Below are 19,966 nucleotides of genomic sequence, written 5' to 3'. Positions count from 1 at the left end.
CCTCCCACCTCCCTTCAGTACTCCTAATAGCACAATACTAGGGACCAAAGCTTTAACAAATACCCACCTTGGATAGTAAGACCAACACATATCAAACTTATGAACTGCTGTATTGAATGGAACTCTGTGGTATGACTACTTAAAGCTAATGATTATAATGATGACAAGGATGGTAATACTGCTGCTGCTGCTGATGATGATGATGAGATGATGATAACAGATACTCAGCTTCTCTTTAATACAACTATGAAAAGTAATTGCTATAAGAAACTGTACAAAGTAATGTCTCATTAAGAAAACATTTTCCTCCCAAACTGTCTCTTCGGAGCCCCGTTGGTCTCATTATTCCTGAGGATGTAGATGAGGGGTTCAACCTGAGGATAACCACCATGTAGAACACAGATATCACCTTTTCTGGTCAGTGGAGTAGCTGGTCAGTGGATTTGGGCCACATATAAATAAATGTAACTGGCCCATAGAACAGAGTGACCACAGTGGGTGGGAGGTGCAGATGGAGAAGGCTTTCTGGCGTCCTCAGTGGAGCACAGCTTCAGGATGGTGATAAGATGTAGATGTAGGAGATGGCTATGACATATACAGTGGAAACATGAAAAACTAGAAGAAAATGAAGGAGTACTTGTGAGGATACTGACATCAGAACAGAAGAGCTCAACTAAAGGAGAAAAATCACAAGCGAAATGATTGATTCTACTTGGCCCACAGAAAACTAAAGGAAAAAAAGAAATGGTGGGGCTGGGAAGGTAGCTCAGTGGTAGAGTGCTTGCCATGCACGCATGAGGCCCTGGGTTCCATTCCTCAGCACTACATAAACAGAAAAAGCCGGAAATTGTGCTATGGCTTAAGTGGAAGAACACTAGCCTTGAACTGAATAACTAAGGGACAGCACCCAGGCCCAGAGTTCAAGTCCTAGGACACACACACACACACACACACACACACACACACACACACACACACAGGAAATTGTAAAGGATGAAGCCATTAAACATCCACCTATGAAAGCTACTACAATTAACAGCATACAAATTGTGTAGACATTTTGGTTGAATACAGTAGTGGGTTGCAGATGGCTATAAAGCTATCAGAGGCCATGGCAGCTAAAATAAAGCCTTCAAAAAGCCAAAAGAAACAAGTTGAACCATGCTGGAAGCCACATGCATGGTAGACGATTGTTTTTCTTTCCACCAAGATGTTAACCAGCATGTTCAGTGTTCCAGAAGTTGAAAAGATCATGAAGCAAAAGCCAAATTGCTCAGAAAAAAACTACATGGGTTGGTCGAGCTGAGTGGAGATGCTGATGAGAAGGATTGTGCAGAGACTGCCAGATACAGTCACCCACTAGATGCACAGGATGATGATGAAGAAGATAGCTCAAAGGACTGGGTCATATGTTAAGACCAATAGAATGAACTCTGTTACTGCAGTGTGGTTCCCATCCACCAGGGAATCCATCTGACAATGGAGCTGCTGCCAAGATAAATCTGGGATGAACAGATTACATTAAATGATTATAAATGCAATTATTTCATTTTCATTAATACATATCGACAATCATCATAAACATATTCGTGTACCAGTATGCATTTACATGGAATGGTGATTCTGTCTATAAATTTAAACTATAAATTTAAAACCAGACCCCAAAATTTTATCCTATGCTATCTCTTTTCCTTTGTATTTATATTTTCTTTTTTAATAAGATTTTTTATTGCGAAAATACTGTACAGAGGGGTTACAATTACATGAGCAAGGTAATGAGTAAATTTCTTATCAAGCATTGTTCCCTCCTCCTTTGTTTCCCCTTCCCATCCCTGTCCTCCCATTCCATCCCCCCGTACCCCCGCCAAAGTTGTAAAGTTCATTTTTCCACATAACGTCTTGTATATCTCATTGTTGTAATGGATACACCTGTATCTTTATTTAAACAATTTGTGATTTTTCCTTCCCCTCCACAAATTATGCCAACATCAAATACAGTGAAAACGGGGGTTATAACATGGGGGAATGACTTACAATGCAACAAAGAAATCATCTTATAAATATGTTAGAAACAATAGCAAGAAAGAAAAGTCATTTGAGTCCTTATCTTGGGGTTCATTTCAGCTAACATCAACTTATCAGACCTTTTCTGCTTGTCTCAGACATATACTAGTTATTGCAAATAAGGGAAACCATGGGACCTATGTTTCTTTGGGTCTGGCTTACTTCACTTAATATATTTTTTTTTCCAAGTCTTTCCATTTGCTAACAAATGGGGCAATGTCATTTTTTCTGATGGAGGCATAGAATTCCATTGTGTATATATGCCACATTTTCTTGATCCATTATCTACTGAATGGCATCTTAACTCTATATAATATATAGCTTTAAGGGAAAATTAAAAAGTCAAAATAGTTGATCATAACCCCAAGGAGACCTGACTGTACTGAAAGAAAAAAAAGTAGAAAGGCTGTTAAAAAGAAGGCTCAAATAGCTGCTCATATATATTGGCTTGCTTCTTGAATGATAAGCATGCAGCTAAGAATTATACACATATTGAATTATGTGTACATATAGACACATACATAAATGTATACATTACATGTTCCAAAAATGATATATTGTACATCATGCAGAACTGAATTAAGCAGAGTCTGGAGAAGAATATGGAACTTGCTCATGATTCCATAGCAAGTGGTAAGTCACAAATATGAAGCCCAAAATCTGATTTCTGTTCCTTATATAACTATTTAATAATGAAAATTAAATTATAGAAACCACAAAATCTAATACACCCAGAAAACAGATTTGTTTAATATTCTTAATTCTACATGTTACAGGGTCACAGGAATGTTTTACATTTCAGGATAAAATTGTTTTAAGTAAAAAGAGAGAATAAATGTAGTTATTATACCCAATGTCCATTAGGTAAAAATTGCGTTACATAGCTTGAGGGTAAAACTAGAAAGGGAAAAAATAAGAGAGAATGATGGAAAGGGTAACATTGATGAAGATGCACTCTACTCAGAACCTGATTCTTGGAATTGAAAACTGGTTGTACAACTGCTTGATAATAAAATAAAAAGTAAAAGTAAAAAGTAACAATTATTTCTCAAACTTAACCAGAAAGAAACAAAATTAGGGAGCGAATGCGAGTTATAAGTAACCAGTATATTAGACAGTAAATTTAAATTTAAAATTTAAAATAAATTAAAATTTAATTAAAAGTAAATTTTATAAGATTAATTATATTAGATACAAATAAAATTTAGCCAGGCTCTAGTGGCTCATGCCTCTAATCCTAACTACTCAGGAGGCTGAGATCTGAGGATCATATTTCAAAGCCAGCAGGCAGGAAAGGCCATGCATGAGACTCTTATCTCCAATAAACCACCAGAAAACCAGAAGTGGCACTGTGGCTCAACTGACAAAACGCTAGTCTCGAGCTGAAGTGCTGAGGGGCAGTGCTTAGGCCCAGAGTTCAAGACCCAGAACCAATCCAAAACAATAAAAATAATATTTTTAATTTTTAAAATATTTAAAACTTAAATTTTATTTCATATTTTATACATTTGAAAGAGAAAATAGTGCTTTAGTAAGCTTATTAATGCTATATAAATACTGTTATAGTAATATGAATGAAATACTAATGCAATCAGTTTCAAAAAGCCCTCTATGATCATCTCAAATTAAAATAAGTTGAATTGGAATACCATGTAAAGTTCAAGTTCAAGGATCAAAACAACTTAAGTTCAAGTTCAAGGATCAAAATAACTCAAGATCTCTATTATTCTTCCAGAATTGTTTCTAACATATTTATAAGATGATATCTTTGTTGCTTTGTATGTCCCTCCCCCATGGTATAACCCATGCTTTCACTGTATTTGATGTTGGTATAATTTGTGAAGGGGAAAGGGAAAAAACAAATCATTTAACTAGGGATACATGTGGACCCATTGCAACAATGAGATGTACAAGTCGTTATGTTGAAAAATGAACTTTACAACTTTGGGGGAATTATCGGGTGGGGGGAGGAAGGGAGAAGGGGAAGGGATGGGAAGGGGAAACAAAGAGGAGGCAACAATGCTTGATAAGAAATGTACTCATTATCTTGCCCATGTAATTTTAACTCCTCTGTATGGTATTCTCACAATAAAAAAAAAACTGTGCATGAAAATATTAATCAGAAAATGTTAGGGTGACTTCCAGAAGAGTAAAATGTCAGATTGCTCTCTTGAATACTTCTCAATTATTAAGGAGGCCATATACTCTCAATTTCAATGTCAGCAAAAGCCAAATTGCTCAAGAAAAAAGTAGACACTTTGATAAGAGGACTGCTCAGAGATTGCCAGGTACTGGCTCCAGGTAGATGCATAAGAAAATGATGAAGATGACTAGAAGAATTCAGTCCTGTGTTAAACCCAACACAATGAACTTTGTCACTGCAGTGAGGTTCTCATCCACCAGGGAGTCCATGAGACAATGGAACTGCTGCCAAGATAAATCTGGGATGACAAGATGACATGAAATAGGAAGTAACACTGTGATTCAAGTGGTAGAAGAGGGCTTGCCTTGAGCTGAAGACCTCAGGGACAGTGCCTACGCCCACAGTTCAATCCCCATGACTCACAAAAAGGAAAAGAAAAACAAGGATTACATGAAAGAATTCTAAATGTAATGATTTTATTTTCACTAACACATAAGGAATGTCATCATAAACATATACAAGAACCTGTACACAATTAAATAGAGTAATTCCACTGTAATTTTTTTAATTCGTTATTATGAAAATACTGTACAGAGGAGTTACAATTACATGGGCAATATAATGAGTACATTTCTTATCAAGTACATTTCTTATCTGCGCCCCCCCACTGTAATTTTAAAACTAGTTTTAGCAAAACTGTCCCAGTTTCAAAAGTCCTAATTCATTGTTATACACAGCTACACTTCTGCCCTTCTTCAGTTAGCACCTGGTGGCAGCATCCACAGCGCCCCTCCTCATAACTTCTTCTTAATGATTCTGCTTCTTCTGTGAGAGAATAAGCACCATACAAAGACATTACTAAAAATCCTAAGAAAGTACTTTTTCAACTCCATTTAAACAAATGTGAAAGCAAGTGTGTTTGCACATATATGTCTGTCTGTGTGTGTGTGTGTGTGTTCCTTTCTCCAAAGTTTTCTGATTTATTTTCAGGCCTTTGTTCAAGTACTTCTTATTTTCATGAAGTCATTGGCAGTGTTCTTTCTTTTATTATTTTTTTAATTTTATTTTATTGTAAAGATGCTGTACATAGGGGTTATGTTTACATGAGTAAGGTAATGAGTACATTTCTTTTTTAAAAAAATTTTAATTAAGTTTTTTATCGTGAAAATACTGTACAAAGGGGTCACAGTTACATGAGCAAGGTAATGAGTACATTTCTTATCCAGCATTGTTGCCTCCTCCTTTGTTTTTTCCCCTACCATCCCAGTACATTTCTTTTTTTTTTTTTTACTGAGTTTTCATTTTATTTTGCTTTATAGTACTTGTGCTTCCCAGTACATTTCTTGTTGAACATTTTTACCCCCTCCTTTGTTTTTTCTTATACCTTTTTACCCAAACAATTTGAGTTGTCTCTTTTTGTTTTACTCAGTCTAGCTAAAGGCTTAAAATTTTTGTTGACAATCTTAAAGAAACAGCTTTAGATTTCACTGATTTTTCTCTACTGAAGTTTTCACTTTTTTGCCAACTTTAATAGCTAGCATTCTTCTACAAAATGGAAACAACTCATGTTGCCATTTATAGAAAAATGGCCATACACCCTGACATATTAGAATATAGCAGCAAGAAAGGGCAAGAACACCACTGATACACAATAACATGAATGAGTTTCATAAGCATGTTGACTGAGATTAGGATTACCTTAAATAAAAAATGACATACTGGCCAGGCACCAGTAGCTCACACCTGTAACCCTAGATACTAAAGACACTGAGATCTGAGAATCACAATTCAAAACCGGCTGGGACAAGAAAGTCTATGAGACTTTTATCTTCAACTACCTACCAAACAAAACCAGAAATACAACTGTGACTCTAAGTGGTAGAGAGCTAGCCTTGAGCAAAAATGCTCAGGAATCTGAGCCCTGGCCCTGAGTTCAAGCCCCATGACTGGCACCAAAAAAAGGATGTATTATATTATCTCAATAGTATGAAATTTTTAACTAAACAATAGTGAAAAATACTAGAATAGTAGATGCTTCTGTAGAGCAGGACCAGAGAACTGGGTGGATGGTGATAATATTCTGTGTCATAATAGGTGCTTGAATTTACAGCCTTATGCAGTTTTCAGTAGCTAATAATGGAACATTTTGCTTTATATAAGCTGTACCCAAAAGATGGTAAAAGTCATGGATTTAGAACAATATTAAAAGTCATGTTCAGCACACACAAGTACTATTACATATTGGATAATGTTAATAATATGAAAGCAATAAATAGCACAAAGAATAGTTTTACTGTCTTAGTTAATTTAAGATGTTCAACCGCCCACTGAGAAGGACTTCTATTATCAAGCGTTGACATCTAAGGAAATAGAAGCAGAGAAACATTAAATAATCTGCCATAGATCATATGAATGGTAAGGGGATGAGCTTGGATTCCAATCCTGTCTGTGAATACACACACTTTCACCTCTAATCACAATGCTAAAACTCATTTATTACTACCACTACGACCTACTACTACTACTCCTGCCTTTATTATCATGACTATTCAGTCTTACTTGCATGCTGGCTCTGATCTGAAAGAGAAGCTGCCTTTTCTTTTTACAATCATAAGCAAATTCATTTTTAAGCTTATGGGAAGAATTAACTGCATTTGATCTGAAAGTTGTTTATATGAAACTAAATTTGGGGCTTGGCTTAGTTGGCTCAGAATAGATAGCTTAATGAGTCTTAAGGGACCAAAGCAACATTTGCTTGTAGTCAGATTAGGCCCTGGATTTCACGTCTATACCATTTGGAACTGAAGATAAAGGGAAGAAATAAAACAAAGACCTAGAAGATGTGTAGGCAAGACACCATCTCTGCCCATCCTTGCTTCCACAGTCAAGGCAGTACATCTGCAAGTCATGCCATAGCCTTAGATAATGGACATTGGAGTCGCTGGAGATGGCATTAATTCTTAATCTTCTATCTGCACTCATGTCTTGGCAACCATAGGGAATTGGTTCCATGGGGGATCACAGACTAGTCTCCCATGGATACCAAACTATGTGGCTGCCCAAGTCCTTTACATAAACTGTATGTCACGTGCACCCAACACTTCTATATATATCATATCTAGATTACCCATAGTACTTAATACAATGTAGATGTTATATAACTACTTACTGTACTCTGGTTTAGGAAATAGTAAGGAATGGTCCACATAAATTCAAGTCAGTACAAATGTGATGTTTTCCAAATATTTCAGGGTGGAATGCAGCTAAGTGGTAGAGTTTTTGACAAGTATACATGAGGCTTTGATTTCAATCCTCCCTACTCCTTTCCACCCCCCAAAATAAATTTATAATTGGTTGTAACTGTCGCGACCGCCTCGACCCGCAAGGATGACGCGACAACAGGTTCTTCTTTCAGGCGGTTTATTCAGGACCTTGTTTACAGCTTCTTCTCTCTTGCTTCTCTCCTGCCCGCTTCTTCCTTCTTCTTCCTGCTTCTCCTCGTTTCTCCTTCCCATCCGCCGCCCCGCCCCCCCCTCCCCCGCGCTCCAGTTATAAGCCTCCTGGATGGCCAATCCTGAAGCGCCACACGCGGCATATACTGATAGGACTGCAAACACGGAAGCAAACTAGGAGCCAAGTCATAGCCATATAAGGAGTTGTTTTTTACAGAGAGCACTCGTCACCGGGAAGACGGAAGGCGGGAGCCCATGCCATCTTAGGTCGCAGCCACACCACACCGCCCTGCCATTTTAGCTACAATGTTGCTTTTGCAGCCGTCTTTGGTCGCAGCTCCCGCAGCTCTCCACATGTAACCATGGCTATGAAACCACAAATAGAGAAAACTAACTATAATAGTCTAAAAGGAATCACAGCCTTCAAGAAGTACACTTTTTTCCTTCATAGAAGGCTGAAACTATCTGGCTCTTTTGCATTTTTTTCAAAAATGGTATTTTAAAACAATTTTATAATATCTGCCAAGTACTATATGGTGACTACTGTTTGAATATACACTTGCCCCACCAGTGTAAAGGGCCATTTTGTCGGGTTTAATCCAGAAATCAACAACAAACTTGAAATTAATCTCTGAGTTTCATCACATCCTGAGCAAGTGTGAGGAATCAGAAATGGTAGAGATGCAGGGTTTAATCAAATAGAATCTGACATAAACAGTGAATAGAATAGCATGAATGACTAAAGGTGACATTTTAAACCTAACATAAAAAGTGACCTTTGGAGATGGGAGGGCAGGGATAGTAAGGGGAAACAAAGGAGAAGGCAGCAATGCTTGATTTTAAAAAATGGACTCATTAACTTGCTCATGTAATTGTAATCCCTCTGTATGGTATTTTCACAATTTAAAAAAGGGACTTTTGGTTGGGCACTGGAAGCTTATGCCTGTAATCCCAGCTACTCAGAAAGCTGAGATCTGAAGGTCACTATACTATAAAACTACTTTGCTTTATAGTAAAGTTCTCAAGCCTCAAACTAAATGCATCAGCACATCAGCTACTCCAGGGCAACCATAATAATTCAGAGAAGCAAAGAAATGGTGGGACAAATGTAGAGGTAGTAACTCACTGGACACTATGTTGAAAATGAACTATACAACTTGTGGGTGGGGACGGGAAGGAAAACCTGGGAGAAAAAAAATGTACTCTTTAACTGATTTATATAACTGTAACTCCTCTGTACATCACATGTATAATAACAATTTTTAAAATATATTAAAAAATAATCATTCCGAGCAACTTTCATCAAATTTCTGTAGGTTCCCGGTTGGCTACAACAAAGTACTCCTAGTCTTAATTTATACCTCTTGCACCACACTGAATAATTAGCATTACCAAGCTTCTTATAATCTAGAAAATATTTCAAAGAGGATCTCCAGTTAAATGTGTGAAAATTAACTCTCATGACATTGCAAATGCTTAAAAACACCCTGCCCTTCTTAAAGCATCTCATTGATAGCACCCTTCAACTAAAAGACTCTTTCCCAGTTTTTCTGAGAAATAGGACATAGTATAACTGGCTTAGAAATCCCAAGGCTAGTCTTCCTCCATAGACCTAAGTGTCATTTTCTCCCCCTCTTTTTCACCTCCTGGCACTCATCCAAACAAGATTCACATTGTCATCTGGTTTCTTCAAGCCCAGATTTTAGAAGACCTAACTACATTTCTCCGCCAGATATTCAACCTCAAGTATTGGCTCATTATGGACTAAAAATTTCCACAGAAAAATCAATTCTTGCTTAAAAATACATCAAAAACCATTTGAACTGGGACTAGGCAGTGAAATGATAGTGATGAATTGTGACGCCCTTGACAGTCATTCAGCTAACTCTTTGACAAAGTCCTCTACTCCAGCCACTTTTACTTACTACCCAAGATAGGCATAGGGACTCCAAAAACAAAAATCCCACTGTTTATTGCTATGGTAACCTGGCTGAGATTAAATCATGTATTTGAAAAAGCACTGACTTTTTTTTCTGTTGATTGTGGGGCTTGAATTCACGGCTGGAGTGCTGTCTCTCAGCTTTTTTTGCTCAAAGCTAGTGCTCTCCCGTTGAGCCACAGCACCATTTCCAGATTTTTTGCTCTGGTGGTTTATCGGAGATAACAGACTCATGAACTCTTCTGCTCCAGCTGTCTTTGAACCAATTTTTCTCAGATCTCAACCTTCTGCATAGCTAGGATTACAGGCATGAACCACCAGTGCCCAGCTTAAGCACAGACTTCTTAAGTTAGTCAATCAAATTCACCCTTCGCTCTTCACTATGCATAGCCTAGAAATTCTCCACCATAACTATCATGGAAAGCTATGGACTTGCCTGTTACAAGTTACTTAAAATGGAAGACTTACTGAGAAGGTACTAGAATCAGGAATTAGGTCTGAACTTAATCAGGCTTTTTTCCAGTTCCCCCGTCTTTGGTATGAATTGAGGATGCTAGGAAATGCTTAGGGAAAAACAATAATGTGCTTTCTACTTCCAGGAAACTCTGTTTTGCCTTGAATCTCAAGGCTGAGGATAAAATTCTTTGTGTTCCAAGGGTTATGCTAAATTACTGTGGTTTCAACCTAGAAGACCTTGTCTTGATCCTTTTACCATAGTAGCCAGGAGGGAAAAAATATAGATGCATTGATAAACTGACTCTGGCCCCACCAGAAATCATTGATTGGCCTAATTTCCATCCAGGGATGGATGGGGAAGAGAAAAAGACAAGCAAAGAGGCCTAAGGGTCCCTTTGAATATTTAGCTACTGACATAGGTTTATATATGATATTCTTCTTTAATCTCATGTAATAGAAGGTACACAACAATAGAAAAATTGAAGACTACTTTTTTCTGAAATTCCATTAGGATAAATATACTAGATAAGATGATCCATACTTTTCACACAAAAATGTCCACTAGGTGCACCTTAATCTAATCTTTGTATAATCCTCTCTATCCCCCACTATAAAATATTCACAGGACCCTCGCCACAGGTTATAACTTCAAGGTCACCTGTTGCAGGTGTCCAGGGAAGGGCAAGAGGGCCGTATCTCATCAACACACCATAAACTTCTGGACTCGGAGTCATCAGACACCAAAGCACCACAGCCTGAGTCATCATCTGCTACCAGGATGATGCAGGCATTTTAATTCCTAAGAGTGATGAAAAATCAAAGGTAAAGTATCTCACAGAAGCCCTGTTCCCTTGGGATCTAGGAAGCTCTGGAAAACAAGACATCACAGACTCATTACACCTCAGCCTTATAAATAGTGACAGGTTTGTGGGTGTGGAATCCAGAAACAAAGCCTTTCGGTCTGACATGAAGAGGCTGACTTGTCAGACTGGAAATACCCTCATTGGATGCTTCCAGGGTATTGGGAATCCTGACTAACCATCTGATACATGTTGGGTAAGTTGTATTTACTTCGAAGGCTGTCACAGCACCAAATCACAGGCAGCTAAGAAAAAGTGCCAGTTCTGGGACTGTAAAGAGGAAAGAGTGCTTTGTTTCCATCAGAAACCAAATAGAAAAGATGGTTGAATTTAAATAAAAGAATGGTGACTATTACTTGGAAAAAATGGAAATTTTTGTCAATGTCCTATCCCATAAATAAACCATAGTAAGAACATGAGGAACTCCCAAAAATCTCTGAAATCAACAATACTTTGGAGGAGAAAAAATTTCCTAGGTCTAGAAAATAGCTAGGTAAATCTTCTCAAAGTAATTCATGTGTCAGTTCCTCTACAGAAATTAAATATGCTTCTTGTGAAGCCCTGGTAGCTCACCCCTGCAATCCTAGCTAGTCGGGAGGCTGAGACCTAGAGACTCCTAGTTCAAAGTCAACCCAGGGAAGAAAGTGTAGGAGATCCCAACACCAATTAAGAAACAAAAGGCTAGGCTGGAAGCCTGGCTCAAATGGTAGAGCAAGCAAGGCAAGCCAGTCTGAAGCTCTGAGTTCAAGCCTGATAAGACCAGGAAAAAAGGAGAAATATTCTTTCTCAGGTTGGTTGAGTTTTTCATACATAATAATTAATGTAAGGAACAAAACACATTCTGGAATTCTCAAATGTTGACTATATTGGTTCAATAAAAAGTAAATCGTGCCTGAACAAATTGAGAAGTGTTAGCAAATACATCTCAAGATGCCTCAAGTTATCTCATGGGAATCTAACTTAGTAAAAAATAAAATAAAATCATGAAGTAAATAAGTACTAAGAAGTCACAAATGGGAAGAGTCAAATTTAGACAGAATGCCCTAGAATTAGCTTACTTAGTTTTATATCCTGACATTACTTTGTGAATTTAGCAAATTACTGGAAGTTTTTAATCCCAGCTTCATTACTTCATGTTCATTACTGAACATTTCTATGTCTATTTCCTCATTTATAAAGTGGAAAAAATAACACTATATTCAATAAATTTAAAGTCAATATTTACTATTAGAGCCAGATGCCAATGGTTCATATCCATAATCATAGCTATTTAGGTGACTGGGATCCAAAGAATTGTAAGTCATCCCAGAACAAAAAAGTCTACAAGACTCCATTCTCCAAAATAACCAGCAAAGAACTGGGCTTGAGGCATGGCTCAAGTGACAGAACACAAGTAAAGTGAGAGAGAAAAAGAGGTAGGGAAGAGGAGAGAGAAAGAATTTGTTGCTTTGTTTCTCCTGGAATTTATCATTGGGTCTAGTTGTATTCTGAGCTAATAGACTAAACATATACATTGTCAATAAACTCAAATTTAGAGATTAATTCAAGACTAATTCAAAAGATGACTTGGTGAATGCAGGATAATATTTCACATAATAATAAATCAATATTTAGCTAATAATATATACATTTTTAAATCTTCTAATTAAAACTCATTAACCACATCGTAGAAACGTCACAGGCAAGTATGAAGTCACATCAGTAACAGCTAATAGTCAAATCTTTGGTCATGTAAAAGACGTTAAGTAAAAAAAGCCTGCACACTTGGCTTTGGGCTCCTCCAGACATACTAAACCTTCCATGTCCATTTCAGATGGGAACTGACATAATTTAAATGGCAGCAAGGACACTTGACTAATTCTAGACATGAATTGAAAAGATTTTGCTACCAAATTCTGAACAATAAACATTTCACAGCATTATGTTACTGAGTAAGATTATTTAAATACACTGTCTGAGGATCTCAAACTTTGGTTTGATTTTAAGATATAATTGAGAGAAGCATGACCATGACAAAACAGCATCAGTCAGGAATTGTATTTGAAGGGCTCCTTCCTATTCCCTAATAGAAGCCAGCCTGAAAATACCTTGGAGCACCTTTTGTCCACTACTAACTATTCTTGTCTGCCCTTAAAGGAACAACTTCCCTGAAATCCTATCCTAGATCCCTTACTTTCACCTATTTTCCTGTCTTTGGGTTATCTTTCTTTCCCACGTTCCATCCCCAATCAGGCTCATCAGTTCCAGCTGCAGAACGGCCTCTGCCATCCTTTCACACTGCTTCAACACTCTGCCCTCTTAATTCGCTTCTAGCCTAGACTTTCTGTTTCTACTAAAATCACTGCCTTGTAGCAATGAGGTTAGACAACTACACTGTGAGAATTTGATTTTTTTCTCACAATTATCTTCTACTTTTAATTTTATGATATTTAATCTTGATACATGTACATAAACGTGTGTGTGTGTGTGTGTGTGTGTGTGTGTGTGTGTGTGTGTGTTAGAATGTGTCAGCTTGACAGGTGCTGGTGGCTCACACCTTTAATCCTAGCTACTAAAGGGACTAAGATTTGAGAATCATGGTTCAAAGCCAGCTTGGGCAAACAAATGCAGGAGACTCTTAGCCCCAATTAACCAGCAGAAAGGTAGAAGTGGGGATATGACAAGTGGCAGAGCACCAGCCTTGAATGAAAAAGCCAAGCAGATCACAAAGCCCTGAGGTCAAACCTCACTGCCAGCCTAACAAAAAAGTATCTGCTCTCCCTATGAAAGAGATACCGAAATTTTGAGCTAAACTATCAGTTCTCACATCATCATTATTCTGATCCCCAAACTTGAAAATTGAGAATTTTAGTCAATTATAGTGATACATATTTTATCTCTGTGTTATCTCTCATACCTATCTCCTTTTTTATTTCTACCATCATTTTCTCATTCAAATAGTGCTATCTCTTACATGGAAAATGTTCCAGCTTCTCTCTCCCTCTGTCTCTCTCTTTTTATATGTTTTCATTGTAAAAAATACTGTACAGAGGGGCTACAGTTACATGAACAAGGTAATGAGTACATTTCCCATCAAGTATTATTACCTCCTCCTTTTATCCTCTCCCTCTCCCCTTTTCTGTCCTTCTCCCTCTCCTTCTCTCTTCAATCCATCTCTTACATGTTGCTAGATTGGCTCCCTGAAACCAGAAGATTGGACAAATATTTTCATTACTTTATTGTTTTATGAGTCTCTGTCCACTGCTGAACTAGTTATTAAATCTCACAGCACTCCACAATACGACTCACTTCTAACCCCATCCACTTAGTCTCGCACAAATCTTGTCCACATTCACTTGTATTTACCCAAGAGACTTCACAGTCTCTAAACATTCCCTTAGATATACTGACTCAGTCTCTCTGACTAAACACACTCTCCTTTAATCTGTCCTTCACTTTAGAGGCTTTTTATTTTCCAACAGGCATCTCAGTTTATTTCCAAAGCTGCCTACTATCTACAGAATGCAAACCTTGCTCCTTAAAAATGGGATATTAGACCCTCAGTTATCTAGCCTTGATGGGCAATATTAACCTTAATCCAAACACACAGAACCCCTGCCTGGTCCCACAATTTGTGTTTGTGTGTGTGTGTGTGTGTGTATCTGTGTGTGTGTGTGTCTGTGTGTGTCTGTGTCTGTACACATGTGCATGTGCACCAATTCCAGGGCCTGAATTTCAGAGCCTCAAGCACTTGCTTGCCTTTCCCTCGTGGCTGGCACTCTACAACAGAGCCACACCTCCACTTCCCAGTTGGTTTGGGGGGTTTTGTTTTGTTTTGGTCGGTTGGTTGGTTGGTTAGTTGGTTTTTGCTTTTGTTTGTTTGTTTTTCCTAGCTAATTACAAGTAAGAGTCTCTCAGATTTGCAAGCCCAGGCTAGCTTTCAACTATGATTCTCAGTTCTCAGACTCTTGATTAGCTAGAATGATAGGATTATATGTGTGAGTCACAGGGGCCCAACGTGGCTTCTTACTTTAAATCTATTAAGTAGGACTCTTCCTACCGTGTGGATGAGGAGTCTATGAGGCCAAAGGTATATACCCTCCCACACTGGCCACACTAACTACTATTTCTTGACAGCTTTCCATGTAATGGGACCCTAAAATTCTTTACTCAAAAGACTGCCAGCTTACTCTCAGAGTCTATAGGAGCCTTGTAAGCCTCCCAGATAACCCTGAAAAGAGTAAGCCACACTAATGATATTTTCATACTTAGGGCTTAAGGGTTGCCAAGAGTTGACTGTAAAGTATGAGCAGAGCATGTACTTGCCAACTGGTATGTCCCAGCCTCTGCACGTGCTAGGCTGGAGACACGTCTCCTCACACCCCTGCATTCCAGCACAAAACTCACAGAATCCCACAAACAGTGTTTTGTCAGGGCATTATAAAGCTTAGAAGGAACAATAGAATATAGTTTATTACTTTGCTGTATTGGTCTGTAACTTTCAAATATCTCCAAATCTATGGCTATATCAGCCTGTATTTGTTATTCTTGCCATGGACACTGTGAAAGTCAAAGACAGACTGTCCTGAGAAACCTGCTCTTAAATACACCACACCTTTGCAGTTTGTCAATGTCTATATGTTTCTTTTTTCTGGTCCTAGGGCTTGAGCCTGGGTACTGTCACTGAACTTCTTCAAAAGAATAACACTCTACCACTTGAGCTACAGTGACACTTCTGGCTTGTTTTTTTTTAGTAGTTTATTGGAGACAGATTTTCCTGCCTAGGCTGGCTTCAAACTGCAATCCTCAGATCTCAGCATCCTGAGTAGCTAGGATTACAGGTGTGAGCCACGGGGGCCCAGCTAACCTATATAATTAAAGAAGAGAAAGGAATGAGAAAAATAATGAAAAATGAGAAAGGAAATTCCCATCTTCTTTATATAATATGAATATGCATTTGAAAAACCCAAGAAAATCAACTAAAAATGATTTTAAGTGATAGGATATGATTGTAAAGAACATATTATAAAATTAACTTACAAAACTTAATAGCATTCCTACATGTACATAATACTTAAATGGTTCACAAAATGAAATAGTTTGATTTAAAATAGTGACAAAAAGATCAAAAGTCCTATAAATCAAATAAGTAAACAAGACAAATAAATATGTAGGGCTTATATCTGCAAAATTTAAAGAGACCAATATATAGACAAGAAAATTCTATTGTAAAGATATGTTATCCCCACCTAAGCATATTAGTTCAATCCAATAGCATTCCAGTTATACACAGGATTGTTTTTTCTTTAATAACTTCTTAAAACAATGATGAAAGTTTTCACCAGAAAAAATTATGCATGTGAGGATAACAGAAAAATTGTAACCAGACATTAAAATGAATTGTACAGCTACTATATTTAAATGTTTGTCCATGGTTCAGGAAAGCATTGCAAAAATATCAGAAATTGGCCCAAGTATCTTAAGGATGCTTTGGTATACCATACAGCTTGAGTTCAAAAATCAGCAAAATTAGAAGTCAAAATGATATTGCCAGTAAATTATGTCAGGATATCTGGCTAGCTATTGAAGAAATAAAAGAAGCTGATTACCTCATTCTTTATATCAAAGTTAAACTCCAAGTAAATCAAAGCCTGTAATGTAAAAATGAAATCTAGTAAATGTCTAAAGTGAAATGCGAGGTGATTTAAATAATATTAAATAGAGAAATGTTTATCCAACCATGATACAAAGATGAGACTTCAAAAAGGAAAAGATTTGACATCAAACCATTTGAAACTTTCTGTGTAACACAAGGAAAGAAATGTCATGTAAGCTTTCAAGAATAAATGAAAAACCATTTAAATGATGGTAATATGCATATCAAAGAGCTGATTTAATTTGTCACTCTCAAAAGACAAAAATTAATATGCACATTTTGACCTGAATTCTACTTGTAACAGTTACCCTCTATCTGCAAATATGCATATGGATGTTAACATTTAAATGTCTATTAAGAGAGAATTCAGTTAAAGATGACACAGTTAGTAAAAGAATGCTATAGGTTTATACAAGTTGCTTTATGTATAAAGAAAACAAGATGCAGAGCTGCATGCATGATCTTGTTCATATAGGGGGAGAAAAGAATGCATTTGCCTATGTGCATGTCCATATTTGTTTTTACTTAGCATTTTAAGGATATGGAAGAAACTGATGACATTGGACATCCTTAAGCAATTATATTGGAGGCAGATAGGAGAAGATTGGAGTTTCCTTTCTTGTTTAATTTATATCCCTCTCTGCTGTTTGAAAATGTTACCAAATGATTGTATTACATTATAACTGAAAGTATCCAGCATACTACTGAGGGTTATTCAGTGTCACCTGTTTAAAGACTGATGACCTTCCACTCATACAGACACCACCCTGCCAGCAGGCAAGTTAAATTAGTGCAGTGTTCTTTCCCAACATTGTCCACATTAAATTGCAACTAGCTGTTTACATATATGTCTTTCCTCCCAGCCTGTGAGCTCACTAAAGGAGGATCAAATTTATTCATCTTTGTATCACTTTCATTTAGTGCTTTCATGTTAGCATGTAACACATTGAGGATGGACAATATATTTTGATAAGTGAAGAAGAATTGAGGACAGTTTCTACCATCCACATTCAGTTTCTCCCAGCCTAGGCCTCAGACCCCTGAATAAGTCCCTATTCATACTCAGGTCATTGCCCTTTGTAGAGTAATGTTGTGTGGGCTCTCCCATTAGACTCCATGAAAACAAAAATACTTTGGCATTCAATCTCTATCCCAGCACCAAGTGTGCAATTTCACCTGAGGGGGAGCCCAAAAGTACGTATTTATTGAAGTGAAGTGAAAATGCTTCCACTAGTACATGAAAATATGGCTTGTCCTAGGAAAATAACAATCTGATTCCACAAAGAAAAGCGCTTAGATTTTTTTTAATCTGCTTAAACAGAATAAAGCCCAAGGGATACCAACAACCTTCAAGTATTAGGAATGTAAGGCCAAATAAAGACATTGAGGGTTTGTTCTTTTTAAGTATCTGATCACTTTTAAGCCATCTTCCTTTCTTTTACAACAGGTAAGCATACAAAAATGGCAAGAGGCAATTGTACCACAGTGACAGAATTTGTCCTCATGGGATTCACAGACCGCCCTGAGCTTCAGCTCCCTCTCTTCGTGGTGTTCCTGGCAATTTATCTCATCACGCTGGTGGGAAATCTTGGACTGATCCTGCTCATCAAGGCAGACTATCGGCTCCACACTCCCATGTACTATTTCCTCAGCCACCTGGCCTTCATTGATCTATGTTACTCATCATCCATTGGGCCAAAGATGTTACAGAACTTACTGGTGAAGAAAAAAACAATCTCCTTTTCAGGATGTTTTGCTCAGCTGTACTTCTCCAGTGCTTTTGCCACAACCGAATGCTTCCTCTTGGCTACAATGGCCTATGACCGCTACATGGCTATCTGCAATCCTCTGATTTACACAGCTATTATGACAGAGCGGGTCTGCAAAGAGTTAGTGGTAGGGGTCTACACCTATGGCTTCCTGAACTCTGTAATACAGACCATCCTGACTTTCCAGCTGTCTTTCTGCAATTCCAATGTGATCCACCACTTCTACTGTGCGGACCCTCCTCTTCTTGCCCTCTCCTGCTCTGACACCCACAACAAGGAACAACAGCTCCTTATCTTCTCAGCCGTGAATCTCACTGGCTCCCTCCTTACTGTCCTCATCTCCTATATATGCATCCTCTTTTCTATTATAAAAATCCAGTCTTCTGAAGGCAAGTGCAAAGCATTTTCCACCTGTGCCTCCCACCTCACTGTGGTCATCATCTTCTATGGAACACTGTTTTTCATGTACCTACGGCAACCTAAGGCAGAAAATTCGTGGAAGTACACCAAAGTGGTCTCTGTGTTTTACAGTCTTGTAATTCCCATGCTTAACCCTCTGATCTATAGCCTGAGGAACACAGAAGTAAAGGATACTCTGAAAAGATTACTAGAAAGCAAAGCATCGTAGTGAGTGGGTTATCAGAACATGACACTACGAAAATGTGGGTGATCCACTACATGATATGACCAATCCAATGGAAATTTAGCAGGCTAATTGCTACCCAATCAGAAAGCAGTCGATCTAATTTGAGGCTTTCAATAACCAAAGTAATTATTATGGGCAGATCAGAATTGATTCATGAACTAGAATGTCAACAACTATGTCTTCATGGATTGAAAATTGAATGGTGTACTCCCTAGTTGATATCAATATGAGGTCTGAATTCAAAAAGGTTCCCCAAAGCAACATTCTGGGTAAAACTATCCATTAATGGAGATGAGTATAAAACCTGTTATTAGAAACATATTTTCTGTCTTAATAGGCTATGTTAGAATAAATGATTGTTAGTTAAAAGCATTTCTTTATAACACATTGCTTCAGATACTAGTCAAATGTCAAGGCCACCTGACAAAAAGATTCTTTAATTTAAACATGGCTCAAATACTGCATGCCTTTAATGAATATAGAAAAACAGGTAGCAAAAGTAAGGATGGAAGTCAGGCCCAGAGAAACAAAGGATACATGTTTTCCTTTATATATAGCTAGCTTTAGCTTACAAATTCATATGCAAATACAGTGGCTGGCACGTAAGTGTATACAAATGTATTAGCTGAAATATAGTAGATTCAAGGGAGATCTCTAATAGTATAATTCCTTAGAAAGACAAAATTAGAGTTCAGAAAAATAAAATGCCAGGAAGCAGGTACTCAAAAGAAGTAGGTAGAACCAAGGGAAGAGGGGTAGACAAATTAAGAAGAGGAGAAGGGGATTGCAGACAGGAATCCAAGGTATATACTAAAAAATTAAGAAGAGTGAGAAAAAAGATGGGTAGGGGAGGGATTGGTAAGAGTGTTGAAAGGGGTGACATTGTCATTGTTAAATGGCAACTGCTTTGTACAATTACTTAAAGATAATAATTCTAAAATTAAGGGTGAAAAGAAAAGAAAAAGTGATTCCATAAACTATGGGGTTTGTTTAGAAAAAAAG

General features: G+C 37.5%; 1 protein-coding gene and 1 pseudogene across 1 annotated transcript; one reads left to right on the top strand and one right to left on the bottom strand.

Annotated features, from left to right (window-relative positions):
* Positions 1-244: 244 nt before the first annotated feature.
* LOC105995011 lies at positions 245-1,254 on the bottom strand (annotated as a pseudogene).
* Positions 1,255-18,010: 16,756 nt separating this feature from the next.
* On the top strand, positions 18,011-18,946 carry LOC105995104 (olfactory receptor 1044-like). The gene has a single exon (XM_013028768.1). It carries the CDS (start codon positions 18,011-18,013, stop codon positions 18,944-18,946), a length of 936 nt encoding a protein of 311 aa, XP_012884222.1.
* Positions 18,947-19,966: the final 1,020 nt, after the last annotated feature.

This window comes from Dipodomys ordii, unplaced genomic scaffold (assembly GCF_000151885.1).
Source record: "Dipodomys ordii isolate 6190 unplaced genomic scaffold, Dord_2.0 Scaffold113, whole genome shotgun sequence".
Lineage (NCBI taxonomy): Eukaryota > Metazoa > Chordata > Mammalia > Rodentia > Heteromyidae > Dipodomys > Dipodomys ordii.
This window is presented reverse-complemented; position numbering and strand designations above follow the sequence as displayed.